At 43.1% G+C, this 26,405-nt stretch overlaps 2 protein-coding genes and 1 pseudogene across 7 annotated transcripts; 2 read left to right on the top strand and 1 right to left on the bottom strand.

Moving 5' to 3' along the window:
- Window positions 1-23: 23 nt before the first annotated feature.
- ATP5PB (ATP synthase peripheral stalk-membrane subunit b) lies at window positions 24-12,075 on the top strand. The gene is made up of 7 exons (XM_084757235.1): window positions 24-182; window positions 456-492; window positions 4,038-4,183; window positions 6,373-6,536; window positions 8,615-8,740; window positions 10,691-10,870; window positions 11,693-12,075. The coding sequence occupies exons 1-7, from the start codon at window positions 143-145 to the stop codon at window positions 11,768-11,770; spliced, it is 771 nt and encodes a 256-aa protein (XP_084613361.1). The 5' UTR covers window positions 24-142; the 3' UTR covers window positions 11,771-12,075.
- Window positions 12,076-17,487: 5,412 nt separating this feature from the next.
- LOC311582482 (cysteine-rich PDZ-binding protein-like) lies at window positions 17,488-20,343 on the bottom strand (annotated as a pseudogene). Its single transcript has 2 exons — window positions 20,332-20,343; window positions 17,488-17,865 (listed from the first exon to the last, which is right to left on the bottom strand). The product of its transcript is annotated as a cysteine-rich PDZ-binding protein-like (transcript).
- On the top strand, window positions 19,161-26,399 carry LOC311583537 (transmembrane protein C1orf162 homolog). 5 transcript variants are annotated; one of them, XM_084757239.1, is made up of 7 exons: window positions 19,161-19,389; window positions 21,604-21,641; window positions 22,279-22,326; window positions 22,948-23,005; window positions 23,472-23,623; window positions 24,645-24,694; window positions 24,937-26,399. In XM_084757239.1, exons 3-7 carry the CDS (start codon window positions 22,290-22,292, stop codon window positions 25,078-25,080), a joined length of 441 nt encoding a protein of 146 aa, XP_084613365.1. In that variant the 5' UTR covers window positions 19,161-19,389; window positions 21,604-21,641; window positions 22,279-22,289; the 3' UTR covers window positions 25,081-26,399. The 5 variants fall into 5 exon arrangements, with proteins under 5 accessions (XP_084613365.1, XP_084613366.1, XP_084613364.1 ...); XM_084757240.1 differs by lacking the exon at window positions 21,604-21,641 and having other exon boundaries at window positions 23,529-23,623; XM_084757238.1 differs by lacking the exon at window positions 21,604-21,641.
- Window positions 26,400-26,405: the final 6 nt, after the last annotated feature.

Genomic DNA, 26,405 nt, shown 5'->3' with positions numbered 1-26,405 from the left:
AAAAAAAAAAAAAAAGAGCAGGACGGAAAGTACGCTGCTCTCTTCTCGCGAGATATGTGAGCGGCCATCTTGTTCCTGCCCCTGACAGTATCGGGTCGGGGTCACAGGGACGCTGAGACCGCTGTCTGGACCTTCGCGGACGATGCTGTCCCGGGTGGTACTTTCTGCCGCCGCCGCAGCGGGTGAGAGATGCAGACCCTAAGCTGGCCTCGCAGGACGAATGGGAAGGAGCTGGGCCTGCGGTTCCAGGGAGGCGGAAAGTGGGTGAAGAAAGGACAGCAGGCAATGTTTGGGCCTGAGCAGAGGAGTGATCTGAAGAGCTTCCTGACAGTGTAGGATCTCGGGGGGACGTCAGAGAGGAGGGATGCACGGGCCGTAGGGATCGCGTCTCACGGAGAGAGGCGAAAACGGGATTTCACCTCGACTTTGCTAACCTGCACCTTGTGTGTTTGCAGCCCCGTGCCTGAAGAACGCGGCCGTCCTGGGACCAGGGTGAGTGGCACCACGCTTTGTTTCCCTCTTTCCTTTTTCTTAGCTTTAAGCCAGAAATTGCTGTTTTCCATCATGTTAGCAAGCTTAAAGCCTCAGTCAGACACTGGTTCTTCTAATAGACTTAAATGCTGTCATAACCGCCGCCACCCTCACCGTGACCTTCAGGGACACACAGCACCAAGTCAGTTACTAGATTACCACCTAGAACAGATCAGGTTAAATATAGCAAAATAAAGCATGTTGTTTTGGGTGTCTCCCAGGTCTCCGTCTTCAATTGATTGCCGTAGCAGGAGTCAGAAATCAGTTTTTGATGTGTAAATGCGTTTCTTAACGGCCACATAATGAGAAAGACAGTGGATAACCTACCTTTATGGAGCTAAAAACAACCGGAGTACTAGAGACAGCTATTGCATAGTAGCAGTTTACAGGCCACAAAGGTAGAGCTGGGTACACCTGGCTCCCCCACTTAGCTGTGACACGTCACTTAGAGCCATATTGTGGCTCATGAGACTTAAGTCTAAGAGAATTACTTCTTGTAAAACTCAGAAAATAGTGCCTGGTACATTGTGTGTGCTAGGAAATGTTGGTGCTTGTTGCTGTTAAGATTCGCTTTTTAAAACATGTCAAGGTGTGTATGTGTTTTAAAGTTTAGTAACTACAAAATGTTTAGGGGAAATATGGCCTCATTTATATGTAAATGTCTGTATAATAAAGTGAGACTGTAAATGACTGCTTTCAACTTATAGAAAAATGGCTCCATGCAGTGTACCTTTTTGATCCTTTGCACTGACAAAATTGATTTATATATATTTACACACACACACACACATATATATATATGACATAAGTAATAAGAGAATTACATACAGAAGACACAAGGAGCAACCTTCATGTCTCTGTCACACTCCTTTCTCTAAGGAGTCAGCAAGACTCTCATCGTGGTTGTGTTAAAGGAATTGTTATTTATGCATTTGTGTGCACACAGGTGCGTGCACACGGAAGGGTAGTAGATCTGGAGCTGGAGTTAAAGGTAGTTGTGAGCCCAGATTAGGTGATGGGAACCAAATTCTGGTCCTATGGAAGAACAACACGCACCCTTGACTGCTGGGCTGTCTTTTCAGCCCTAAGCTCTTTGATTGGTCATTAAGCTTGTGTTGAAGAGATAAGGCATTAAGGAAAGATGAAGATAAAAAATTTGCAGGGACTGCATCATCTGTGCTATATTGTTTGCTTTCTGTAGACAGCAGAGAGCCTGCTGAAGAGTTTTCAATCAGATCGCATTTTGGGAGCACTGGCAGTAATATGAAGGAGCTACACTTAAGGAATATTTGGCCCAAAAAAAAAAAAAAAAAGTGGTCGGGTCTCAGGATAGTAAAATAGTTTTAAAAAAGAAAATGAAGACTTCAACCAAGACGGCCTTGGAAAAGTTCTAAAGACAATTTTCTAGTGTTATGATCTGAATCAGGAGGATTCAGCCATCGGCTGCTTTTGCAGGCGTCATTTGGCAGTATCTGAAAGTGGTTTTGGTTGCTACCATGGGGCAGCTACAGGGATACTTAGGAACATTCGGCAGTGCACAGAAGAGCCATCACTCTGCAACAACCGGTAGTGAGGTTGACGCTGAGAAACCCTAATTTAAATGGAAGGAGCTTTAGCCTGGTTCTTCAATTTCAAAGCTTTGTGGAATCACAGGTGCTCTTAGAGGCATAGCATGATGATCAAAGGAGAACATAGAACTGAGGGAATAGCTCCGTGATAACATGTTTGCCTGCGTGTATGAGGTGCTAGGTTTACTTCATAGCACTATAATACCTAAGTAAATTAAGATCCTACTAAACTCTTATAAAGTGCATGGGCAGTAGACGTGTTAGGAGTAAAGGAGGTGTGTTATTGTCTTTTAACTGTTAGGGTTAAAATACTATGTGGAATCTAGATTTCACACCCCCCCCCCATACAAAACAAAAATCTGGAAAACTTTGTGTCGGGCAAGCAGAATTGTGAGGGGACTTCAGTGTTTACCCTAGATGTATATGAGTGGTATCTTACATAAACCAGAAAAATAAGAACAAATGGGTTAAGGTTCCAGAGACACAGAACCACTGCAAACTGAAGAGGCCCTGCTTCACATAAGGATAAACAGTCCATCAAAGGTAGTGTTAAGAGTCAGTCTTAGTATCAGGTTATAGCAGAGTTGGCAGTTAGGTAATTACTCATGTGGAACCCTACTATCTGGCAAGCACCATTCTAAGAATCTTACATTATATTAACTCAGTCTTCAGAATGCCCTGTTAAGTAATATGTTCTGTTCCTTACGTAAAGAAATCTGAGATTACACAAACTTGGCAAGATGGCTTAGCAGTTTAAGGTGTAAAACTAACTTATTCACATGATGCAATTGTCCTCTGGGGGCTTACTGCCTCTTTTCTGCTAACTAGGCCAAATCCTGGAAGCTTCTAGCCTCGGTACAATCTTACCTATGCCTAGGTGTTTTCAGCCTCCACAACTTACTGCAAAATAAGCTTACTTTTTGTAGCTCTTTCTATACTCTAGCTGGTTCAACTCAACTGTTCTGGCTCAAATTCCTCTCCAAGCTGACTGGTTCAAACTGGCTTCTCTCAACTTCTGACTGAATTGTTCTGCTTGGCCTCAAACTAATCGCAATCTGTTCTAATCTTCTGCCTCCTTCTCATTCTCTGGCACATCTGTCTTCACCTGTGTCTAGCATGTTCTCTCTACAACCTGTCTCTGTAAAACTCCCCTCCCCACCCCCTGCACTGCTCTCTCTTAAGTCATCTCTTTGATCTCTGTTCTTGAGTGTTGGACATATCCTATTCTGTCAAATCTTTCTCTGGTTAGTCACTCTGTCTGCCTTTCTATTAGACCTCACTTTCAAACACTGGTGCTCCTACAAACTTTACCTTCATTGTTTGGGATTAAAGGTGCGTACTGTGGCCGTGTCTGATGTGATTAGAGCAGCCATGTTGGCTGGGTAAAATTACTCTACATTAAGATAATTGCCACTAAACTTGACAGTATACCTAAGTTCTGTTCCCCAGACCCATGTGGTGGAAGAAGAGAAACAACTCCTACCAAGTTGTCCTCTGACTATCACCTGCGTAGTGGTGTGTGTGTAGACACAAAGAAAGAGTAGAAAGAAAATTTTAAAAACATAAATTCAAGCCGGGCATGATGGCACACATCTTTAATCCCAGCACTGTAAGGCAGAGGCAGGTGATCTTCATGAGTTCCAGGACAGCCAATGCTACACAGAGAAACCCTGTCTCAAAAAATGAACAAATAAATAAAACATAAATTCTTTGCCCAAAGCCTAGTGCTCAGTCTAGACTTACACAAGATTTCAGTAGACAGTTGAAGTGTCCTAAGTCAGTGCTGCCCTGGACATTCCGATTTCTGGACTGTTCTCTTTCCGTTGTGGCAGTAGGAAACTACTCAGTATTTATCACCATTCATTGTTTTTGTTCATTGTTTATGCATTGTACTTTCTTTGAAAAATTGGTTTTAAATTTGTATAATGGTTGCTTTAGGGTACTACAGGCAACAAGGGTCTTTCACACAGGACAGCCACGTCTTGCCCCTGTACCGCCTCTTCCTGAATATGGAGGAAAAGTACGTCTTGGGCTGATTCCTGAGGAATTTTTCCAGTTCCTTTACCCTAAAACTGGTGTAACAGGTGAGCACTACTGCTCTTTGGTAATACATTTAAGTGATACCATTAAAATCAAGTCAGTTCTTTTTCCAGATGAAGTTACAGTGATTCCATATAAAAAAATAACTTGCTATAACTTGTAGTTTTATAGCTTTGTTCCTATTTATTGACATGCTAATTTCTTTGATTTACAGCTAGGCATTGTTCTAACCATACAATAATGGACTAAATTAAGTGTCTAATATTGTGGAACATGTATTTTATTATAGGATAAAAAATGTTAAAGTAGTACCTTATATCCTACTCTGTAGATTGTAAAAGGAGCTATGAATAAAAGGCTGTTAAAGAGATAGAGTGTGTCAGACATGCATTTCTTAACAAGTTGGACCATCTTCCCTCATCGGTTGTTCTTAAAGGCATAAACTTTCAGAACCACGCGTTTACAATGACTGATTTCACTTTTGTTATTTAATACTTAGATGTTCCCATGAAAACATTTTTATTATCAAGAAGACCTAGAAAAAGTGACTTTCAAGGGTGTCTTACTCCCACCTGTGGCTGAACTGGATTGGAACTCGGGTCTCTTTGATAAGTTAGCTTTCTTTTGTCTCTACACATTGCCGTTCATGCATGGAACACTGGAAACCCAAGATGTGTTTCTAGCTCTACACTGAAGTTGAAGAAGATGAGTGTTGAAGAAGATGTTGTAAATTAAAATGTTAATACAATGGGCTTTTATTTTTTTTACAAACTCATATTTAAAATGTATATACTAAAGATAGTGGAGGGGGGACCTGAAACTCAGAAATCTGCGTTCTATATCATTAGAACTCTAACTCTTATTCTTATGATACATGTTAAAATTATTTGTCTGTACTGTTACTCAGACTACAGCGCTGCCTTTAAAGCCTTGTGTCCCATCCTAACATTTAATAAGATCCTTTAAAAAAAAAAAGTTATGGAAATATTTATGTTCTAAACACTGTAACTTCGAAATCATGTCAGTGTAACATTTGTTAAGACACTTACATGGTGGCATATCCCTGTAATCCCAGCCAGAAGCTGACAGGAAGTTCAGTGCCAAGTAGGGGCACATAGCAAGACTGTCTGGAAGGTGCAGGGGCTCACTTTAGTTCCACTCTCTGAAGAAGCAGAGGTCCACTCGAAGCACTTGTGTAAATTTCAGCTTTTTAAGATTTTCATTTTTATGTATGTGAATGTTTTGCCTGCACGTGTATATGTGCACCACCAGCATGCAGTGTTCTTAAAGGGTATTGAGTGTCCTGGAGCTGGAGTTTAAAAAGGTTGTCAGCTGCTCTGTGGGTGCTAGTTCAAACCTGGGCCTTCTGTATCAACAGCAAATGCTTTTAACAAATAAGTAATTTTGCCAGCCCTATAAATTCCAACCGTTTAAAAAAAAAAAAAATCAAGAAAACTATTTGTGTCCTAAATCTTCTTCTTTTTTCTCAACTCATGGCCTAGTTTTATTTTTTTTAATATTTTAATTTTAATTCATGTGTATATGTTGGTGTAGGGGGTGTTAGATCTTGGAGTTACAGACAGTTGTGAGCTGCTATGTGGGTACTGGGAATTGAACCAGGATCCTTTGGAAGAGCAGGCAGTGCTCTTAACCACTGAGCCATCTCTCCAGCCTCATGGCCTAGTTTTAAAAAAGGAAAAGGGGAAAAAAAGAAAGAAAAGGTAACTATATTGTAAGTATATTAGTTGCCTAAAGAAGTTGAGAATTCTGATAACTTAATCCTTTTTATGTGTGTATTTGTAATAGTTCCTTTTTGCTTGTGTTTTATATCTCAGCTTTCTTATAAACCTAGGCAAAGAATTGACAGGCTTTGTCCTGGCCTGTATTTCCATTCATTCAACAGGCTGTGCTGCTGGACAGATTACTCTAGCAAGCAGCTGGGTGTCCAGAGAACAGCCCCTGTGTGTTAGTACTTGACATTTCCAGTGTTGCTGTTTTATCAGCCTGGGAAGAAGGGACTGTTTCTCCTTTGAGGAAACAAAGTTCAGAGATTATTTTGATGTTCGTTTCTGATAGGTTGTAGAGTCATGATACAGATTCCTTCAGTCTCTCAGCTCTACATACTACTTAATCTGTATATGTGTAATCTGATTGTCGTTTTTACTTTGCCTTGAAGTAGCCAAATGTGCAGTAGACAACATATAAAATGTAAAATAACTCTTTGTTCTTCTAGGACCCTATGTGCTTGGGACTGGGCTTTGCTTGTATTTTTTATCCAAAGAAATCTATGTGATCACCGCAGAGACGTTCTCGACCATATCAGTAGTTGGGCTGATGGTCTATGTGATTAAGAAGTATGGCGCCTCCATTGCAGAATTTATCGATAAACTTAATGAGGTAAGAATCTTAAACTTTTTATCTGATATAGTTATTACTTGTGTGAATGTTACAGGGAAAGGCACAACAGTAAATATAGTTACTATGATTATGGTCATGTTGCAGCTAATTAATCTTTGAGCTAGAATTCACATCTATTCAAACTCTTCAGATTTCCCTTATTCTTTTTCTCATTTCTAAAAATCAAACTGTATTTCATTTTAGACTTTTAAGTTAAGTAGAAAAAAAGATGTGTGTATAATATTGTCAAGGAATAATTTTTTAGAGCATGCTTAGTTAACTCTTTACATTGCATATCAACTGGGATAAATTGAAACAGATATTTCTTTAGGATTAAGAAAACAAACAATGTTTTCATTTGTGTTGTCTGCTTGATTGGTTGGTTGGTGATGTTGGGACCCTGATGAGGACTCCCAAGTAGCACAGATGATAGTAAATTTCTGTAAAGTCAAGGCTGACCTTGAATTCCTGAATCCCTTAATGTCCATCTCCCAAGTGATAGAATTTTATTTTGACCTTTTGAGATAGGATCTCTATGTAGCGCCTGCTGGCATGGGGCTCAGTTTGTGTACCAGGCTGACCTTGAACTTACGGACATTTCTGCTTCTGACAGTTTCATATATGTACTTTGGTCAGAGTCATTCTTCATTACCCTCTTCCTCCTCTCCTCCCATTTCTGCTGGACCTTTTCCCCAACAAGTCTTTTCATGCTTTTTTTGTGACAAACTGAGTTTTCCTAGTGTCGCTTGCATGAGCATATTGGGGTTTGTTTATAGGAGCATGGGCTGTGCCACTGAAGAAAATGATGATCCCTCAGCTCGTAGTAAGGAGAGGGGCTTCATGAACCCTCCCCACCCATGACTGAACGTTGACAGCTCAGCCTTGAACAAGTAAAATAACCACAGCTCCCCTGAGTTGGTTAGTGCAGTGACTGTCGTGTCCAGAAATCAGCATTTCCCAGTGCTCTCCATAGCCACCAGCGGTTAGATTCCTTCCACTTCCTCACTGATGTTTCCTGAGCCTTGGAGGAGGTGACACGGATGTCGCTTTAGGACTGAGCACTCCACAGTCGTGTACCCTTGGCACTGTGTCTGGTTAACAAGTCTCATAATTACAACTCCCTGAAAACAAGCTTTTCTGATGAAGGCTGCCTGTGACTATAACATACATGTGCAGAAAGCGTTTTGACACCGTATTCACTTAGCAAAATATCTCAAGTACATTATATCCTCCTGCGCCATGGAATCTGGACTAGATTTATAGAACCATGAATGAATTCCTTCCTGTGGGGTAGATTTGAAATCCAAGCAGAAAATAGTTGGTTACCCCATCATAGTCTAACACATTTCTTTGGAAGGCTGATGTTACAGTTGAGGGGTTCTAATCTAGGGAAAAAATGTTGATGGCTTTCCTTCCTCTGCCTGCCTAGTGCCTTCAGGCACTGTGAAGGCTAGCCAGCAGAGAGAAGGCTTCCTCCTTACCACATGGAAGCTAGATTTCTCTGTGTGCAACCACAGTGTGGTCATTTCAGCAGTAGATCTTAACCATCTCGTTCTGGTGCTCAGCCAAGAGAGATGGAAGCAGGCTGGGCTGGGGGCCCTCGGGGCCGCTGCCCAACAGCTTAGTATCTCATACCTGCCACTGGGATTTTTTTTTTTTTTTAAATAAACTATGCCTTCTAGGAGCAATATTCTCCTCCTAGGCAGGATTTCTCGGTTCAGACTCTCTTTGTCATCATTATGCTCTGATTAGCTTACAGAACAGCAGGTTTTAATATCGTGTTTTCATACATCCTTAGTTTGAGTTGACCTTCCTTCCTTGGTCTTTTGTTTGTTTGTTTGGCTGGTTGGTTTAGGGTTTTTTGTTTTGTTTTTGCGAGGGGTGGGTCGCGGCACAGTTCCAAGACATTTTTTCTCAAGGTAGCCTTGGCTGTCCTGGGCTCACTTTTCAAATTGTGTGTTTCCCTTTATTTCTTTCTTTATGGGCATTTTCATAGATGAAGGATAAAACTGGGGGAGCATAAAATGAATCTTTTTGATACTATTAGTGCTTCAACTGATGTAATATCATAATTGCAGCAAAAACTGGCCCAGCTGGAAGAAGTAAAGCAGTTGACCATCAAACAGATCCAGGATGCAATTGACATGGAGAAGGCACAGCAGGCTCTGGTTCAGAAGCGCCACTACCTCTTCGACGTTCAGAGGGTAAGTTTCAGAACTGCTAAGACAGTGTAGTTATTTGTGGGGGGGGGGGGGGGAGTGCAGGGGGGGGGGAACAGCAGAAAATTAGTTATCTGGGCATATAACTCAACCGTAGATCACTTACCTTCCATGTGCAAGAAAGCCCCAACACTACCCAAAATAAGTTTGGGCTGTTTTTTGGTTTGTTTTGTTTGTTTGTTTGTTTTTTAAGGCAGGCGCTATTTAAGAAAACCAAAGGTATGCTGGGCGTGGTGGCCCAAGTCTTTAATCCCAGCAGAGGCAGGCGGATTGCTGTGAGTTCGAGGACAGCCAAGGCTGCACAGAGAGACCTTGTCTTGAAAAACCAAATACAAGTGATCTAGGAATACAGATTCAGGTTATGCCAAATACTGTATTCCAATAAAGTATCAGGTTAGTTATAGAACAAAGAAAGTTATAAATCAAGACTTTTTCAAATACATTGGTGGAGGAGCTGGAGAAGTGGTCAGGCAGTTAAGAGTGATTGCTGCTCTTACAGGGAACCCAGGTTTAGATCCCAGCATCTGCATGATGGTTTCCATCTGTAGCCCCAGTGCCAGGGGATCCAGTGCTCTCTTCTGGCCTCTGTAGGCACACACATGCACAGAGCACACTTACATGCATGCAGTCAGAGCACTCAAACATACAAAAACACAGGTTATGCCAAAACAAGAAAATCTCTGCTCTAGGCCTCAGATATATATAAACTGATGATTATTCTTAGGTGTTGGGTTGGTAAAGCGTAGGGTCTGTCTATATATCCTAAGTATTTACCGAACAGTCAGAAGGATATTGGTTCATCAGTAGAGTTGAATAATAAATGGCAATTTAGGAGCTAAAATAGCCCAAGATGGTTTGGGTCTGAACCTATAACTTAACCATCATCACTAAGGTTTTAATTGTTAAACAGCCTTGTTAGACGGTTTGGTACTAATGTGTCCCCCTCTCCCATGCCCTGAAAACTTCAGCTTATACTTTATAGCCAAGATTGGAGGATCAGAAAGGGAATACTTGAGTAGATGTGGCTGTCAATGAGTAGTAGTGCTTAGGAAGACAGTAAACTAAGAGTAAAGCAAAAGACAGTGCAAGAATGAGCAATTACTAGTTTGTAGGGCAGTTGGGGAAGATGTCTGATGGGATGTTTGAGCAGGGACCTGAAAGAAGTAATGGTCAAATTACACCAGTTTCTAGAGAAATAGTGATCCAGGCAGAGACAAAAACAATTGCAAGGTCCTCACCAAAGAAGTTGTTTTCTATAATCAAGGGACTCAGAATGCCAACATAGCTAAAGTTAGAATGGGTGAGTGAGAGAGTAAAGGGAAAGAGGAGGCGCATAGCCAAAGCCTGTAAGGACTTGACCCAAGGTGACCGAGAGGAAGTTGTGGTAGGCAGAGGATGATGTGGGTTCACTTAGAATTTAAGGGATCACCCTGGCAACCTTATTGCAAATAGCTTTCAGAGCACCTTGAGAGTTAGCCAAGAACAGATCCCAAAGACCTGATTGCCTGTGTCAGATCTTAGCTTCACAGTGTATTAGCTTTGTAACCTTGGGCAAATTCAACTTCTGCCTCAGTTTCTCTCTGTACAATAGGTACACTGGTACCCCTTGATGTACTTATAAAACTTGACTAGATTGACACAAGCACAGAATGATTAGAACATGAGCTACCATTCAAACATAAGATAAAGATGGTGCACACACAGCACTATTTGTAGTAGAAAAGATTGGAAATAGCCTAACCTATTAGCAGAACGTGGTTAAGTGACCCTGGACCACTGAAACACAGTGTAGTGAACCTCAGTTTATCTTAAAACTGAGGTAAGTAATACATACAGCATAAAGGAGGTGATGTGCATATACGTATGTCTGTTGTCTGTGTTAAGTATTTGTGGGAACTGATGTAAGAAAACATTTCTTAACCCCGCCCCCTCCAGAATAACATTGCCCTGGCCTTGGAGGTCACTTACCGAGAACGGCTGCACAAAGCATATAAGGAAGTAAAGAATCGCCTGGACTATCACATTTCTGTACAGGACATGATGCGTCGCAAGGAGCAGGAGCACATGATAGACTGGGTGGAGAAGCATGTGGTGCAGAGCATTTCTGCACAGCAGGTACATGATCTTTTGCAGCTTCCGTGGTGGGACTGGTACTCTGGCAGTCACATGTGTTTGTATGTATATGTATATGTGTGCACATGTGACTCACAGTTTCAAAGGGTAGTAGAGTCCATGACTTCATGGCAGACAACAGGCAGGCAAGCGGGCATGGCACTGAGCAGTAGCTGAGAACGTGCTTCTGATCCACAAACACAAAACAGAGGGGGGCGGAAAAAAAGAATTGATGAGAAAGAGGAAAAGCATTGTGATATGCACCTTATTTTAAAACTTAGAAAATACCAGGAAACTATAGGAAAGAGATAGATACTTATGTTTATTTAATAGGTATTTTTAGTGTATCTGTCTGTCTGTCTGTATATGCTCATGGAGGCTAGAAGCTTCAAATCCTCAGGAGCTGGAGCGACAGATATGGGTGCTGAGAACCAAACTCGGATCCTCTGGAAAATCAGGAAGTACCCTTGATTGCTGAGCCATCTCTCCATCCCCAATTATTTCCATTATTAATATTTTTGTATTGCTAGTGTTTGTTGGTTGGTTTTTTTGAAGAAGCTATGACTACCCAAACTAACATCAGGTAAAAGTGGGTATAAGCATATCTGGCCTTAAGTTTTTTGTAGGTTGTACACATAAAAGCTGTGGCTAGGGAATTTTAGCATCTTCCCTGTGTTCTACAATTATTTCTCTTGTAAACTTGTTAGTAAGCTTTCTATCTTAAGCAGTAATCTTGAGATTCTGGTCTATAGGAAGTGTCTTAGACTTATGTCACCCTCTCATGTTCTGGAGCGATCTAACTCGGTTTCTCTGTCCTTGTCACAGGAAAAGGAGACAATTGCCAAGTGCATTGAGGATCTAAAGATGCTCTCAAAGAAGGCTCAAGCTCAGCCAGTTATGTGAATGTGTCTATCTCAATTGAGACGGCCAGAGAGAGTTAACTAGTCCATGTGAAGAACTTTTCCTGTATTGCTGTCTATTGAAATTACAGTGTACTTTTCCTAAGAAATGATCAAGGTCCATTCAGTGGTTTAACGCTATTGGCCAGTAAGGTATTTATGACCCTTGCTTAGTATCTGGAGGTGTCTGGTGATCACTTTTGAATAAGCAATTTGCAGCAACTTGCTGCCTGACTAAAATTACCAAGTCATACTTTAAACTTGTAATTAGTTATACCATCTTGCAATAAAATGACATTTGAAACAGAATTTGTAAGTTCTTCATTGTAAGCACTTCATTTATTATATGATTTAAAATACCTTTAACAGCCGTTCTATCAATGGTTAAAGGGTTATTGCCGTGTATTCATAAAGACCTGACTTCAAGTGCCCAGAACCATGTAAAGGCTGGGTACAGTAGCAAGCGTCTGTAATCCCAGAAGATGACAGGCAGAAGAATTCTCACAAGCTTGTGGGCCAGGATGGCATACACAGCAGCAAACAAGAAGCAAAGCAAGAGACACGAGGGTTGTCTTCTGGCCTCTGTATATGCGCACACAAACTCACAAGCCTGACTCCTCCAGATAGCCATTTAGCACCTGGTCAGTGAAAGTGGGCTCTTTTTTCACTGGGGTTCCCATTCCACCTGATCTGGTAACTGCCAGCTCTTGAAAAGAGTGTCACATAGCCCTTGAGGAAGATTACAGGCACTACCCTTTCCTGATAAGGAACTTGTTCAACTAGCACAGGGAATTCCTGGAAATACCCCACCCTATGCTGAGGAGATCCTAGCTTCCAGCAAATGATCTTTAGTCATACCTAGAAGACATTCCCTCACCCACAGCATAACTAAGTAGTGCTTTCTCCTTGTGAGAGTACACCCCTCCCCCCGGTAAAAATGTACTGTACTTTGTGTAAATTTAAGTATCCTGGCACCCCCTAGCCCTAGCCAGTCAGGCACATTCACCCTTAAAACCCCTCCCCACTGCCCAAGATCTATAAAGGCTGCCTGGTATGTCCAGGGGTTGCTCTCTTGCTCACCATTCTACTACGACTGAGACACCATTTATTCTGAGGAATACTCACCACTGAATGCCCAGGGCTTATCTGCCAATTTAGGCAGTCCAGGCAACTACAGCAAAGCTGCTTTGGCAGCCACTCTGCCAGCACTGGCTTGGTGCTGGCTAGTGAAACACCACCAGGCCTGTGTCTCCCTGGACCTGCCTGCCAGCAGGTTTCAAACATCTGCGTGCTTTCTCTGCTGTGATTAGCACAGCAGCTCAAACAAGAAGCTGTAACACTTGATTTCATCATGGGCTTGTGGTGCTCCCGAGTTTCCACTGTCTTCTGATACCAGCAATCTCGTTCTTAAAAAGATAAACTGTAATACTCCATTACAAAAACTCATTTTCCACTTCTCCCAGTGAGACTGCAAACCTGGCTTAGCGTCCCAGCCTCAGGCCTCACCCCGAATTCTCTATGCTGCCCCTGAGCAAGAAATGGGACCTTGGGACCCTTGACTTCATCTGTCAGGAGGCAGTGCCTGGACCAAACTGAGAGACCTGGAACCTGGACCAACGACCCACGGGCAGTAGGCCCCAGGCCACCCTGCCAGATCCTGAATGACAATCTTACAAGATGTTCTAGGACAGCATAGTACTAAGTTAAAAAAAAAAAAAAAAAACCAAAAACAAAAACACACACACAAAAGAATACCAGTGCTCAAAGGTTCAACCAGAATGGAGGAGTAAAAAGATTTTGGAGTCTGTAGAGTCAGAAAGCAAGGTAGAGCACTTTACGTAGGAAAAGTAAATAGTAAATAAAATTTTCAGCCTGTGTAAGAGAACAGAAAGTATGAAATAAGGTTCATCGTTTAGAGGTCTTTTGCCAGTAATTTTTGTTGGAATCTAGAATAGAAGATAGATAACAACTTTGGGCAGAGGACAGGGAGTCTTATGGAAGAGTCGGGATAGAAGGACCTGGAGGAGACAGGAGCTCCACAAGGCCAATAGAGCCAACAAATCAGGGCCCCGGGGCTAGGGGAGGGAGGCTTGGAGACTGATGAATCAAACAAGAGCCATGCATAGAGAGGACCTAGGCCCCTGCTCAGATGTAGCCAATACGCAGCTCATTCTCCATAGGGATCCCCTAGTAAGGGGAGCAGAGGTGTCCCTGCCATGGACTCAGTTGCCTGCTCTTTGATCACTTCTCTGTGCCATCCCCGCTTCCCCTCAACCCCCACCCCCGTCCCCAGTCAGGGTGCCTGACCAGGCCATAGAGGAAGACCATGCAGGCAGTCCTGATGAGACATGATAGGCTGGGGTCAGTTGGTAGGGGAGAAGGGCCCCCCCTTTCTGAGGACTGAGGGAGGAAGGGTAGGACTGGAAGGGGGCTATGATTGGGATGTAAAGTGAATAAATTTTTTAAAAATAAATTTAAAAAAGAAAAAGATGACAAGATTAAAGGATAAGTAGTTGAGACATTAAACCATGTAAGTGATCCTGGTGTTAAAACAGGGATGATGGGACTGGAAGAGCAGGCTCAGTGATTAATAGGATCCTCTAGAGGACTCAAAATTGGTCCTCAAAATCGGTTCACGCATTGGGCAGTTGACAATCACCTGTAAACTCCAGGTCTGGGGTGTATAATGCCTCTGACTTCTTAGGCACCGACATTCAGGTGTTCCTACCCCCACACAGACTAAAGTAAAATCTTCTTTCAAAAAAACCTTAATGATGGGCACATACATACAGGATAACTTTAATCTAGTGTAGGGGCTCATGAATGTCCTGTAATGAGTTACAGTGGTATCTGGAAAAGCTCATCTTATGCAAAAACCCATAATATACACACACCATATTCCAGCCAGCAAGATTGATGTCTTAATTCCAAATCCAGTCTGTTTTCTCCAGTCCTTACTGACCTCTAAGCAGCATTTGACACTTGGCCACCGCCTTTTCTTCCATCTCTCCTCTAAAGTATCCATTCATGCTATTTCTCTTGTCACTTTCTCAGTTTCCTTAGCCCACTCCAACCGTCTGCCTCTCTCCTCATTACTGGGATTCCTCCAAATCCCGTCCTTGGGACTGTACTGCATGTTCTACCTTTGATAGTACCCAGGCCCACAACTTCAATCACATGTACACAGATGGTCTCCTTGTCTCTATCACAAACTTAATCAGGATGCCCAGGGTTGAACGAGTAAGGTACAAATTTGCCCCAAACTTCAGCAGCTTATATGGACGAATTTGGGTTTTTTCTCAGAATCTTGTGCCGGTTTGGGTGACTCTAGGGAAGTCCTCCACATAGAGAAGTCAGATGTTTTAGATCTATGAAGGGAAGAGTCAGGAGGGCATGCATCAACAGTTACATCCTTTAGCCCATTGGTCAGGATTTGTCAGTAGCATTACATAGCTACAAGGGGACATTCCGTCTCAAAAGGAGTGAATTGATTAGCACTGAGGAACAGTGTGGTCTTGAGGCTTGTGTGTGTCTGTTTAAGAGGCAGCCCAGAACCCAGAACTCTTCTACTGTGCAAACCTGGAGCTACCCAACTTTCTCACAACCTTTCTGAGTCTTCATAAGCACCCAAAATCGAAAGTGAAACTCAACATTTGTGCACAATTCTATACTCGTTCTATGTCCAAGGTGTTGATCAGTGGTGGACACAGTACAGAAAACTTCCCCCCCACAATTGACTGGACACATGAGATGTCTGCCCCACTTTTTCTCCCCCATACTCATGGCCTATGTTCAGACCATATAGAAGGACTCCCCCACAGTCCTATACCTCACCACTCCCCCTACACATTCTATAAGCCCAAAAGAGATCATGTGACTCTTCAGTAGACTCTCCGTTGCCTATAAGGTGAATTAGTTAGACAGCCACCATTTTTTTCTTATCCTTACTCTTTTCCTTTTCTGACCTTTCATTTACACCCTAGCTCCTAGGCCCAGCTATGGTGAAATACTGTATTTGATCCCTGGTACCCACAAGGCAAAAGAAGAGAACCAACTCTTGTGAGCTGTCCTCTGCCCATAACACACACACCATGGTACTATACACTCATATACAAATAAGTGCATAAATAAATAAATGTAAACTTAAAAGAGTGGCAGATGGCACTGAGTCAATGTTCAGTAAGTCAACAAGTGAATAAAAATAACACAGACACTGAGATTCAAAAGCTTAAGTGGCCATTGACTTGTGCTGTGTTTTAAGCACCATGACCTCTGGTCCTATTACGCCTGTGGTTTTCTGCCATTCCTTTTGCCTAATCCTCACTAATTGATGCACAGACTATCACCATCACTCTCAGCCACGCCCACAGCTTTTATATGGCAAGCTCCAACCTTCCTTAAAGACTGCATGTTCATGCTGTATCCCAATCCAGACTTCCATGCAGGAGGGAGGGTCTTGCAATCCTCCATCCCCAGCTAAGGAGCTATTCATAATTGATAGGCTCTGGGAGAGGAGAAGTCAGTTTTCTTTAAGGGTGTAGCCTCTAGGAAGTTGACTTTGCCCCAGTGGACTGCCCATACCCATGAGAATACAGAGAACACAAACTAGACTAGATGAATTACTTAAAGGTAAATAAATAAAAGGATGTAAAGTTAGGAAGGAATGAGTTAGGAATAAAAGCAGCGATCAAAAATACATTGTATGTGTAAAATTGTCACACACAAAAAAATACATTTTTAAATGCTTGAGCTATAGAAATGTCTCAGCAGTTAAGAGCGCTGACTACTCCTCCAGGGAACCCAGTTTCATTTGCCAGTACCCTCGTGGAAACTCACAACTGTAGTTCAATTCCCAGCACCCATATGGCGGTTCACAACTGTTCATAACTTCAGTTCCGGGGCTCTTCATGGGCACCAGTGTGCATGTGGTGCACAGACATGTATGCAGGCAAAACATTTCAACAACAACAACAAAAAAGTTTAATCTTCTATGCGTGTGTTTTGAACCAGGATGTTTGCTTTATTTATTTCTTGGCGGGGGTAGGGAGGCTAGAGAGATTAAGAAAAGTTTGTTTCCTGAAGTTCTTCCTTCAAAGAACATTCCCAAACAGAAGAAAATTCATTCTCATTGCATATGGACAAACACTGCTCTCCCGCTTTCACTACAGTTTAAATACAAGATCATGTTGACAAAATGCATCTCTCTGAAATACAGTGCACTCATCTGGACCCATGGGCACTCCATGGGCTCATGTTCAAGGTGACAGGAACTGTCACTTTAGCTTCAACAACAAATTTAAAGTAACAAATGCAACTTGTCTTAGACCTGTGGCAGGACTGGTCACTAAGGAAGCGCTCAGCAATGATGGCCTCAGACATTTACAGCTCATGACGATGCATTTGGTTAAGGGGCTGCTGACTCTAAGGACTGTGACATCCGTGAATAAGGAAGGAATTCAAAGTCTGGATGTCAAGTTTAGAGCAAAGGATCAATAATTCACATTTGCACTATCTAGAAATGAAATGCATGGATCAGACAAGAATGATATGCGTAATATTAAATAAAAAGTGCATACAGAACTCAGGAATACTTTTCCACTAATGTTGTCACTTGTTCTGGTTCACTAAAATGCTCACAAGGAAAATCGCCACTTAAGGCAGAGAACTGGTTAGATTATTGGTGGAGAGACAGTGAATATTGATCAGCTTCCCTGAGTTATGCCTTGAAAAGTCAAAGCAGAAAGTACAATCATAGGAAGCCGGAGACTCCATCAGCACATCCAGGCGGAAGTCAGCTTGTAGTTTTCGGTACCCAAATCCTTCTTCCCACACATCGCACAGATGCCTTTTTTGTATGCACAGCTTTGACAGTAATGAGAGCATGGCTGGTGTACAGAACTTTTACAAGTTCTGCAAGCAGAGAATGTATTTTTTTTTCCATATGGATCAAACCTTGCTTTTTTTTTTTTTTAAGTCAAAGCTTTATTTTCGTTCAGCTTCCTCCCACCACTTTCTGTGGTTTCCGGGCACCATCTTTCCATGTGTAACTGTGATAACTGTGCCACATTTCTTTTCACATTTTTGCACACTATCCTTCCACTAACTGTCCCCTCAACTGGCAAAGCAGGAACAGCCACCAAAAAAAACCCCCACATTTTTCTTGTATAAGCATTAAATACAGTCACATAGCACATGATAGCCAACATTAGTTCACGTATACTACATGGTCCCATAGGTTTTAATGAGGCTAAAATGTCCTTTCATCCAGTGACATTGGCTATGGTAATGTCATGTTTCAGAGCATTACTTACATGTTTGCAGTGATGTCAAGGTAAAAAAAAATATAGCACATACATCTGCTATAATGCACAGGAATTGAAAATGATGAAGTGATAATGATAGTGATAAAATGATAAGATGAAGCTTTGGCCACCATTTTAGACTGTACACTTACATACAACATGTAGTGTTATGCTGGTAGCAACCTCATTCATCTCATGTTTATCAAATCTGCAAAAAGGTCTGGCTTATGTCACCCAAGCCCTCAAGCTTGGAGATCCTCCTGTCTCATCTTCCTGAGACCAAGATTCATAGATAGACACCACACCCACCACATTGTCTTGATTGCATCTGGAGGCCATATCTATGAGTGATGCAGACCATCCAAGTTTGCACAAGTAAAGCCTCATCTTCACACAATAAAACCTAAAGACTGCATACATCTTGCTTGAACTTAAAGACCTCCATACTTTGGTCCCAGCCCATCTGTGTTTACTTTTTACTGCCTCCCCTCCTACCAGTGCCCACTCCTGACCATGTCAAGATCCCAAATGCATTGCCTAATCCCAGCCACCAATCCATGGGTGGTGGTTGGCATCTATCTGATGAGTTTAGTCATATTGTTTCCCTAATAAATGCTTATAAATAAACAAATCTTCTTGTCCCCTCAAACGGTATTTCGTTGCTCTGAACACACCTATTGTTTAATTTTGGAATTGAGCTTCATTTTTCTATGTCAGCATCATCTCCTTAATCAGACCAGAAGCAATTATAAAATCCTTGACAATGCTGATGTCATGCTGATGGTGTCACTAGCTTCAGGGAGGTTAAATAATAAACTCTTCACTAGAAATAAAATTTCCTCTATATTATGTGCAAAAAATGTATGCAGGCAACTCTCATGGCTTACAGGGTCTTTAGAAATGCAGCACTGCACTGGAGATATGGCTCCATTGGTGGAGTGCTTGCCTAGCATGTATGGCGATCTGTGTTTAGTACTAGTACTACATAAGCATGGTGCATGATGCAATCCTAGAATTCAGGAAGTGGAGGCAGGAAGATCAGAAAGTCGATTTCATCCATAGCAGTTTGAGGCCAGCCTAGTCTCTGTGAGAAGAGACCCAATCTAAAGAGAGCAAAGCCAGAGAGGGGAAAAAAATAGGCCCCAAAGAGGAAGTCTGTGTCTTGGAGCCTAAGCATATCTTTGCGACACAGCTTGACGGTGACAGTAGCTGTAGGAGTTACTTTGTTTCGTCATTTCTGAAAACCAAGGCTTGGAACAGAAGCCAGTGAAAAGTTTAGTCTTCAACAGCTGCACCTTATGACTGGAGTTTTTCTGGAAAGGTAAAGACTCTTCTAGTCCAGACTAAGTAATTGTTCATCAAAGGACACTTTGTTTTTACTTGGTGGTTTTTCATGTAATTTTCTTATTTGGTGGGGTAAGATTGCATTTGGGTGGCTGTGTGGCACAGGTCTCACATTGAGGGGTCTCTCCTGCCAGATCATACTGCAAACAGCATTATTTCTGGTGCTTCTGTCCGATCTTTGGATTACTGTTATGTTCTTTAGGGATTAAAAAAGTGTGTGTGTGTGTGTGTGTGTGTGTGTGTGTGTGTGTGTGTGTGTATGCCTGTGTGTGTCTGCTTCTGTATCTCTGTGTGTGTGTGTACCTGTGGGTGTCTGTGTCTTGTGTGTGTGTGTGTGTGTGTGTGTGTGTGTGTGTGTATGCCTGTGTGTGTCTGTGTCGTCTGTATATGTGTGTGTGTGTGTACCTGTGGGTGTGTGTGTGTGTGTGTGTGTGTGTGTGTATGTATGCCTGTGTGTGTACCTGTGGGTGTCTGTGTCTGTATCTGTGTGTGTGTGTGTGTGCGCGTGTGTACCTGTGGGTGTCTGTATCGGGTGTGTGTGTGTGTGTGTGTGTGTGTGTGTGTGTGTGTACTTGTGGGTGTCTGTGTCTTGTGTGTGTGTGTGTGTGTATGCCTGTGTGTGTCTGTGTCATCTGTATCTCTGTGTGTGTGTGTATTTGTGGGTGTGTGTCTTTGTGTGTGTGTGTATGTATGCCTGTGTGTGTCTGTCTGTGTCTGTATCTGTGTGTGTGTGTGTGTGCGCGTGTGTACCTGTGGGTGTCTGTGTCTTGTGTGTCTGTGTGTGTGTATCTCTGTGTCTGTTTGTGTGTCTGTGTGTGTGTACGTATTAAAAACAACTTCCCGATCAGTTCTCTTCTTCCACCTTTACATGGGATCTAGGAAGCTCAGGTTTCCAGAGCTGTGGGGTATGTGCCTTTACCTGCTGAGCCATCTCACTGGCCCTTATTTTGGTTGGTGTTTTGTTTTGTTTTGTTTTGTTGTTATAGGGTCTGTCTCACTATGTAGCCCTGACTGACCTAGAACTCAGGCTGTCCTTGAACTTAAAGAGATCTGCCTGCCTCTGCCACCATGCCAGGCTCCTTTTGGATTTTTGAGACAGAGCCTATGTCATCCAGGCTAGCCTTGACTTTATGGCATTTCTCCTGCCTCAGCCTCTCAAGTGAGTGCCACCATACCTGGCAGAATTGTTGTCTTTGAAGATAGATATGTCTGTTGGTTTTTTGTTACCTGGATTTGTAAGTAGCTGCCTCTCTGTGCCATATGACTTAGTTGTCGTGTGATTTAGTCTGTCAGGGTAGGGTGGCCTAGGATTTTTGTGTGATAACATTTCTTTGGATTTTCCTGTTTGTAGAGAACTTCTACTGCAGAAGCAGATTATCAGTAGCTCTAAATGTAAGGTGGAAATTCATACTCCTCAGGAAGATATAGTTGCCTTACTACTGTCTCAGTGACACTGAGGGACAGGAATCCTTTTAAAAGTCTCCCCCATATCTAAGGATTAGGAGATTCACTTATAAAAGCTGAGTGATTAAAACATGTGAACCATTAATGGCATTTTCTGTCTACATAAATCACCTTAAGATTCAGAAGAAATTATAGAGCCCCGCCTCCTTTTTTTTTTATCATGGGTTTGCCTAAATATGAATTAAAATTGTGGCCACCAAAAAAACCAAACAAACAAAAAACAAAAACAAAAACAAAAAAACAGGGTTGCAACTGAAATTTTATACATAAAAGTACCTGTGTCGTTGTTAGTTGTTAAACACGTTGGAAACCATTTGTATAAGCGAGGAAGTGGTTAAGAAAGCTTGCGTTAAGAAACCCCATCTGTGCTGGGTAGCATGCTTTCACATGCGTTTACCAGTTTCAGTTCTTTTCGGTCAACTGGTATTTGAAAAAAAAAAAAATGAAGAACTTCCAGAAATAAGCAATCCTATGGGTTGGATAGCTTTTATTATGGTCTACTGCTGTAACTGCTCTGCCTTGTCTTAGTTTTGTAATCAGTCTCTCTTTGTGCTACTTTCTAAGGAACACTTCACAGGTATGCCACATATAAGAAAATGCGTGATCTATATTGTGCAGGGCTTGAGACTGTAGTTGGTCTTTGACACCTGTACAAAGTCTCTCTCTCTCTCTCTCTCTCTCTCTCTCTCTCTCTCTCTCTCTCTCTCTCTTTCTCTCTCAAGTCCAGCACTTTGAGACTTTGAGGACCACCAACCCAGTACCACGGTGAGGCTTTATTGCACCTGGTAACAAAGAATGACATAGGGCATCTTTAAAGTGACATCTCAAAGATGAGAGAAGAGAGGAGGGAGAGGAAGATGGGGGGAGGGAGGCATGGGAGAGGGAGAGGGAAGGAGGCTGGATCTTATATAACCAAACAGCTAATAGGATTCTTGGTTTTGTTCTTATTTTTATGTGCATGAATGTTTGCCTGCCTGTGTATATGTGCATGCAGTATGGGTGCAAGCCAGAAGACAGTGTCAGATACCCAGGAACTGGAGTTATAAATAGTGTTTGGGTGCTGGGAACTGAACTCTCGTCATCTAGAGGAGCACCACGTGGTCTTAACCACCGATCCATCATCTCTCCAGCCCCTTCCTTTGTTTGTCTCATGTTACCTGTGCTAACCTGTGTCAAGGCTGACCATGAACTCCTGGTCCTTCTCCTTCCACCTCCCCAGACTGTGGTTAGACTTACACAACCACACCCATTGAACACACCCATATGAACAGAGCACCAGTGATGCCCCTTTGCACCCAGAGTGGGATTAGCCCAGTCTAACTACCCCCCCCCACAAACACCCCCCAGTGAGCACACTGCCATGCCTCCAGACCAAACTAAAAGGTACCTGTTTTATCCTCAGGAGAAGACAGCATGGGATCTGCTTCCTCCACATCTAAACCCACAATCAGTGAGTTGGGGACAGAAATCCTTTCCTTTGCTGTTTACTATGGTAAAAGGAGGAATTGTGTTGAAAGGCCCATGGGGGACACTGCTGGCTAGAGCATTTCTGAGCTAGAAGAACTCAAGGGAATCAGAAAGATCTGACCAGCCCTCCGAGCTGAGTAGATCAGCTGGTAGTTTATGAAAATCTGGTTCATTTTTCTTCTTTTTCTATTCCTTGTGGATTAGGCATTGGAAAACACACACACACACACCCACACACACACACACACACACTCACACGTACCTGAGATCAGAGGAACCACATCTCCCCAGGGCTTCCCACTAAACCTCTGCTTCTTTAGTTTGTATGACATCCCAAATCCAGCTCTACGTCTCAGCTTTAAGGTCTTCCGTCCAATGGAGTGTATCTCGGTGGTAGAGGGCTTGCTCTGGTATACAGAAGGTTCTGGGTTCACTTGCCCAGCGCTGGCAAAAGGACTCACTGTTCTCCCCTCTGCAGAGTTATAGGCAATTTGCAAGCCCCCCATGGGTAGAGGTAGTGCTTGGGGTGTTATCCTAGAGGGGTGGCAGGAGGTCAGAGACACTGATCCCACCTCCAAACTGATAACTTCCGTGTTCCCTGCAGGCAAAACCTCCACAGAAGCACCAGTGACCAGCTCTATGCCCATTTCCTTCGGGACCAAGTAAAGGAACACATTTTATCCAGGCCATGTGGCATTGGGGGTTTTGCCGACCATTTTGTCTTGCCCTTAGGAAGGGGCAATCCGAGTGGGAGAAGAAACCAGAAACCTTGAAAGAACTCAGTGTTAGCTCTTAGCAGTCCAGTTTTGTGTTCTGTTCTGTTTTGTTTGCAGGGTATCACAGTGTAGCCCGGCTGGCTTCCAACTTGCCAGAATCTTCTTGTCTCAGTTTCTCGGGTGCTAGGTTACAAACGTATGAACTCAGCATTGCCTAAGATTTGAGAGATCGCGAATCCTCTAAACATACAGTGTTGAGGTGGGGAGTTTTGGAGACAGGACTGAGGGAAAGGCTCAAATGCCTCTGGAACCTATGCAGCGGGTGGGAGCAAGTCCATCAGGCAGTGCAGAAAACCTAAGAATCACACTGAAAGGAAGTTAAGCTTGGCTTCCCTCCCCACACCCCCCACAGAGGCTTCAAGACGCCCCCTGCCAGCGGTTCATCTCCTCCCTTTCTTTGTAAAAACAGCAAGGAACATTTAATCTTGGCCTTTTTTGCTGGGGTTCTGCTGACACTGCTACTCGTGGCCTGTATCTTCATCATCATCAAGAGCTGCAGAAAATGTAAGTCTAAGACGAGCCTTCCCTCGCAGTCACCAGGAACAACAGGAGCAATGAGTTCCTGGGGAAGTGGAGAGAGGCCTGCTCAGTGCACCTTCCTCACAGACCCACCTCGAGGCCCTTCCCTGCTGCTCTACACACACACACACACACACACACACACACACACACCAAACACACACACACATACACACACCAAACATACACACACACACACATACACACACACCAAACACACACACACACACACATACACACACACACATACACACATACACACACCAAACATACACACACACACACACACCAAAAACACACACACACCAAGTACACACACACATACACCACATACACACCAAACACACACACACACACACACCAAAAACACACACACACCAAGCACACACACACATACACCACATACACACCAAACACACACACATACACCACACCACACACACATACATCAAACACACACACACATACACCACATACATACCAAACAAACACACACACCCCAAACACACACACACATACACACATACACACACCACACCAAACACACACACATACACCACATACACACCAAACACACACACACACACCACACCACACACACACATACATCAAACACACACACACACACACACACATACACCACATACACACCAAACACACACACCCCCCAAACACACACACACATACACACATACACACACCACACCAAACACACACACATACACCACATACACACCAAACACACACACACCAAAAACCCACACACACCAAACACACACACACACCAAACACACACATACACATACGCCACACACACAGACTTGCACACATACATCATATACACACCAAACACACACACACAGCCCAAAGCCCCAGAGACATACACCAAACACCCCCCCACATACCCTTACCCACTAACCTTCACTCAAAGTTGAGGGAGAGGCTCCCCACTCCTCCAGAACACCCCAGTGAAAAGCAACATTCTTCTTTCTGGTGTCTGCTGCAGGTAACTCCAGGGCCCTGGCCCAGGACCCTCACTCAGAACCTCCCACCAAGGTAAGACCATGCTGTTGTTTTAGGGCTTTCAGAGGGAATTGAGTATGATAAAGGAGGCATACCAAATTATTTGAGGGAGTTGGTTTATTTTCTGCCTCCTCCATCCTGGTTTACTGATTGCAGTGTTGGTGTCACTTTCTGGACTCTTTGGGTCCATGCTTAGGGAAAATTTCAGGTTACTTCTAAAGAGACACCTTTTACTACAAATTAAATTCACTGTTTCTCCTCTTTCTCCTCAAAAGCTTTCATCTATATCAAAGGAATCACTTACCTATGCCAGCATGACTTTCAAGCCCTCGAACGAAAGCAGCAGTGACTTGACTAAAAACCATTCCACAGGCTTGGACCCCACTGTCTATTCTCAGATTAAAGTGGCAGACCCATAACTGCCTCTCCAATGAAGAGAATGCAGGGCCTCAACTCAGCTCCACCAACAGACGCATTGCTTTCTGGTTTTGCTGTTTTCTATAAACTTCAGGCCACAGCCTATGTGAAACTGCAGTCAGAGTGGTTTAGGCTTGATCTAGCGGCGTTGCCATCAGTCATAAATGACCAATGGCTAGTTATTTTTCCCACCCAATAGCTAGTTAATTTTTCACCTCCCAACTGGCAGCAGCAGCCTCTTGAGGCTCCACCCTCAAGCTGTCCAAAGGGGGACAGTGCTCAGATAAACTCACTGGTGATAACCAGGGAGGAGCCAACTCTAACAAATAGTTCAAATAATGGTAGACCCGCCTCCAGTCTTAGCCCCTTTTTCATCAGCGCTCACTCTGTCCTGTTATCTTCTCCAGAAGTCAAGACCAAAATTCTAACCCAACACGAAGTCCATATTGTATAAAACACTGGTAAAATGTGAGTTTTTATCTCCTTTGTATAGCATTAGAGATTTGTGTGACAACCTTGGCTGAGTGCCAAAGGTAAAGATTAAACATGCTAGTTTACAAAGGGTCAACCATATAATCATATAAACTGCTCTATTTAAGAAAATCACTAAGATTTTCAATCCCAGCACTTGGGAGGCAGAGGTAGGAAGATCTCTGAGTTCAAGGCCAGCTTGGTCTACGGCATGAGTTCCAGGACAGCCAAACCTACACAGAGAAACCCTGTTTAGAAAAACAAGCAAACAAAAGAATTTAATAATTAATATAATTAAATATTGTGGTCAAATTTGCCAGCACCCAGTTTTCACTCATGTGGAATGCATTTAATCCCCGGAGGCTACTGGGAAAGACTGGGACTGATCAGGAGCAGATGGAGAGGTGTGTGTGTGTGTGTGTGTGTGTGTGTGTGTGTGTGTGTGTGTATGTGTGTGTCTCAAAATATGAGACAGGCTACAAAGAAGCATACAAAGGGTATGATAGCCAGACCCTTGCACTTTGCTGTGGGCTGCTGAGAGTCTTGAAATTTCCTCCCTATAGAAAGAAATCATGGCAGAGCCTGAACTGTGCTCATCAAAGAGTCTGTAAGAGTCCTAATCTAAACTGACAGGATACATACAGAACTCAATCAACACCCAATCTGCATTCTGACCCTCTTCAGACCAGGGCACCACATATGGATTGAGGCTGAGGCTGGGCCTACATCCCCACTAGAAGGGACCGCGACCATGGTATATCAAACAGTGGGCTTCTGGGACTAGGGAAATGACTCCATCAGGGAAGGGTTTGCCTTGAAGAAACAAGAACCTGACTTTGGTCCTCAGGACCCATGG

The sequence above is a fragment of the Acomys minous genome, assembly GCF_964271855.1.
Source record: "Acomys minous genome assembly, chromosome: 14".
NCBI lineage: Eukaryota > Metazoa > Chordata > Mammalia > Rodentia > Muridae > Acomys > Acomys minous.
Note: the sequence above shows the minus strand (reverse complement) of the source record. Positions and strands in the feature narration are given on the sequence as shown.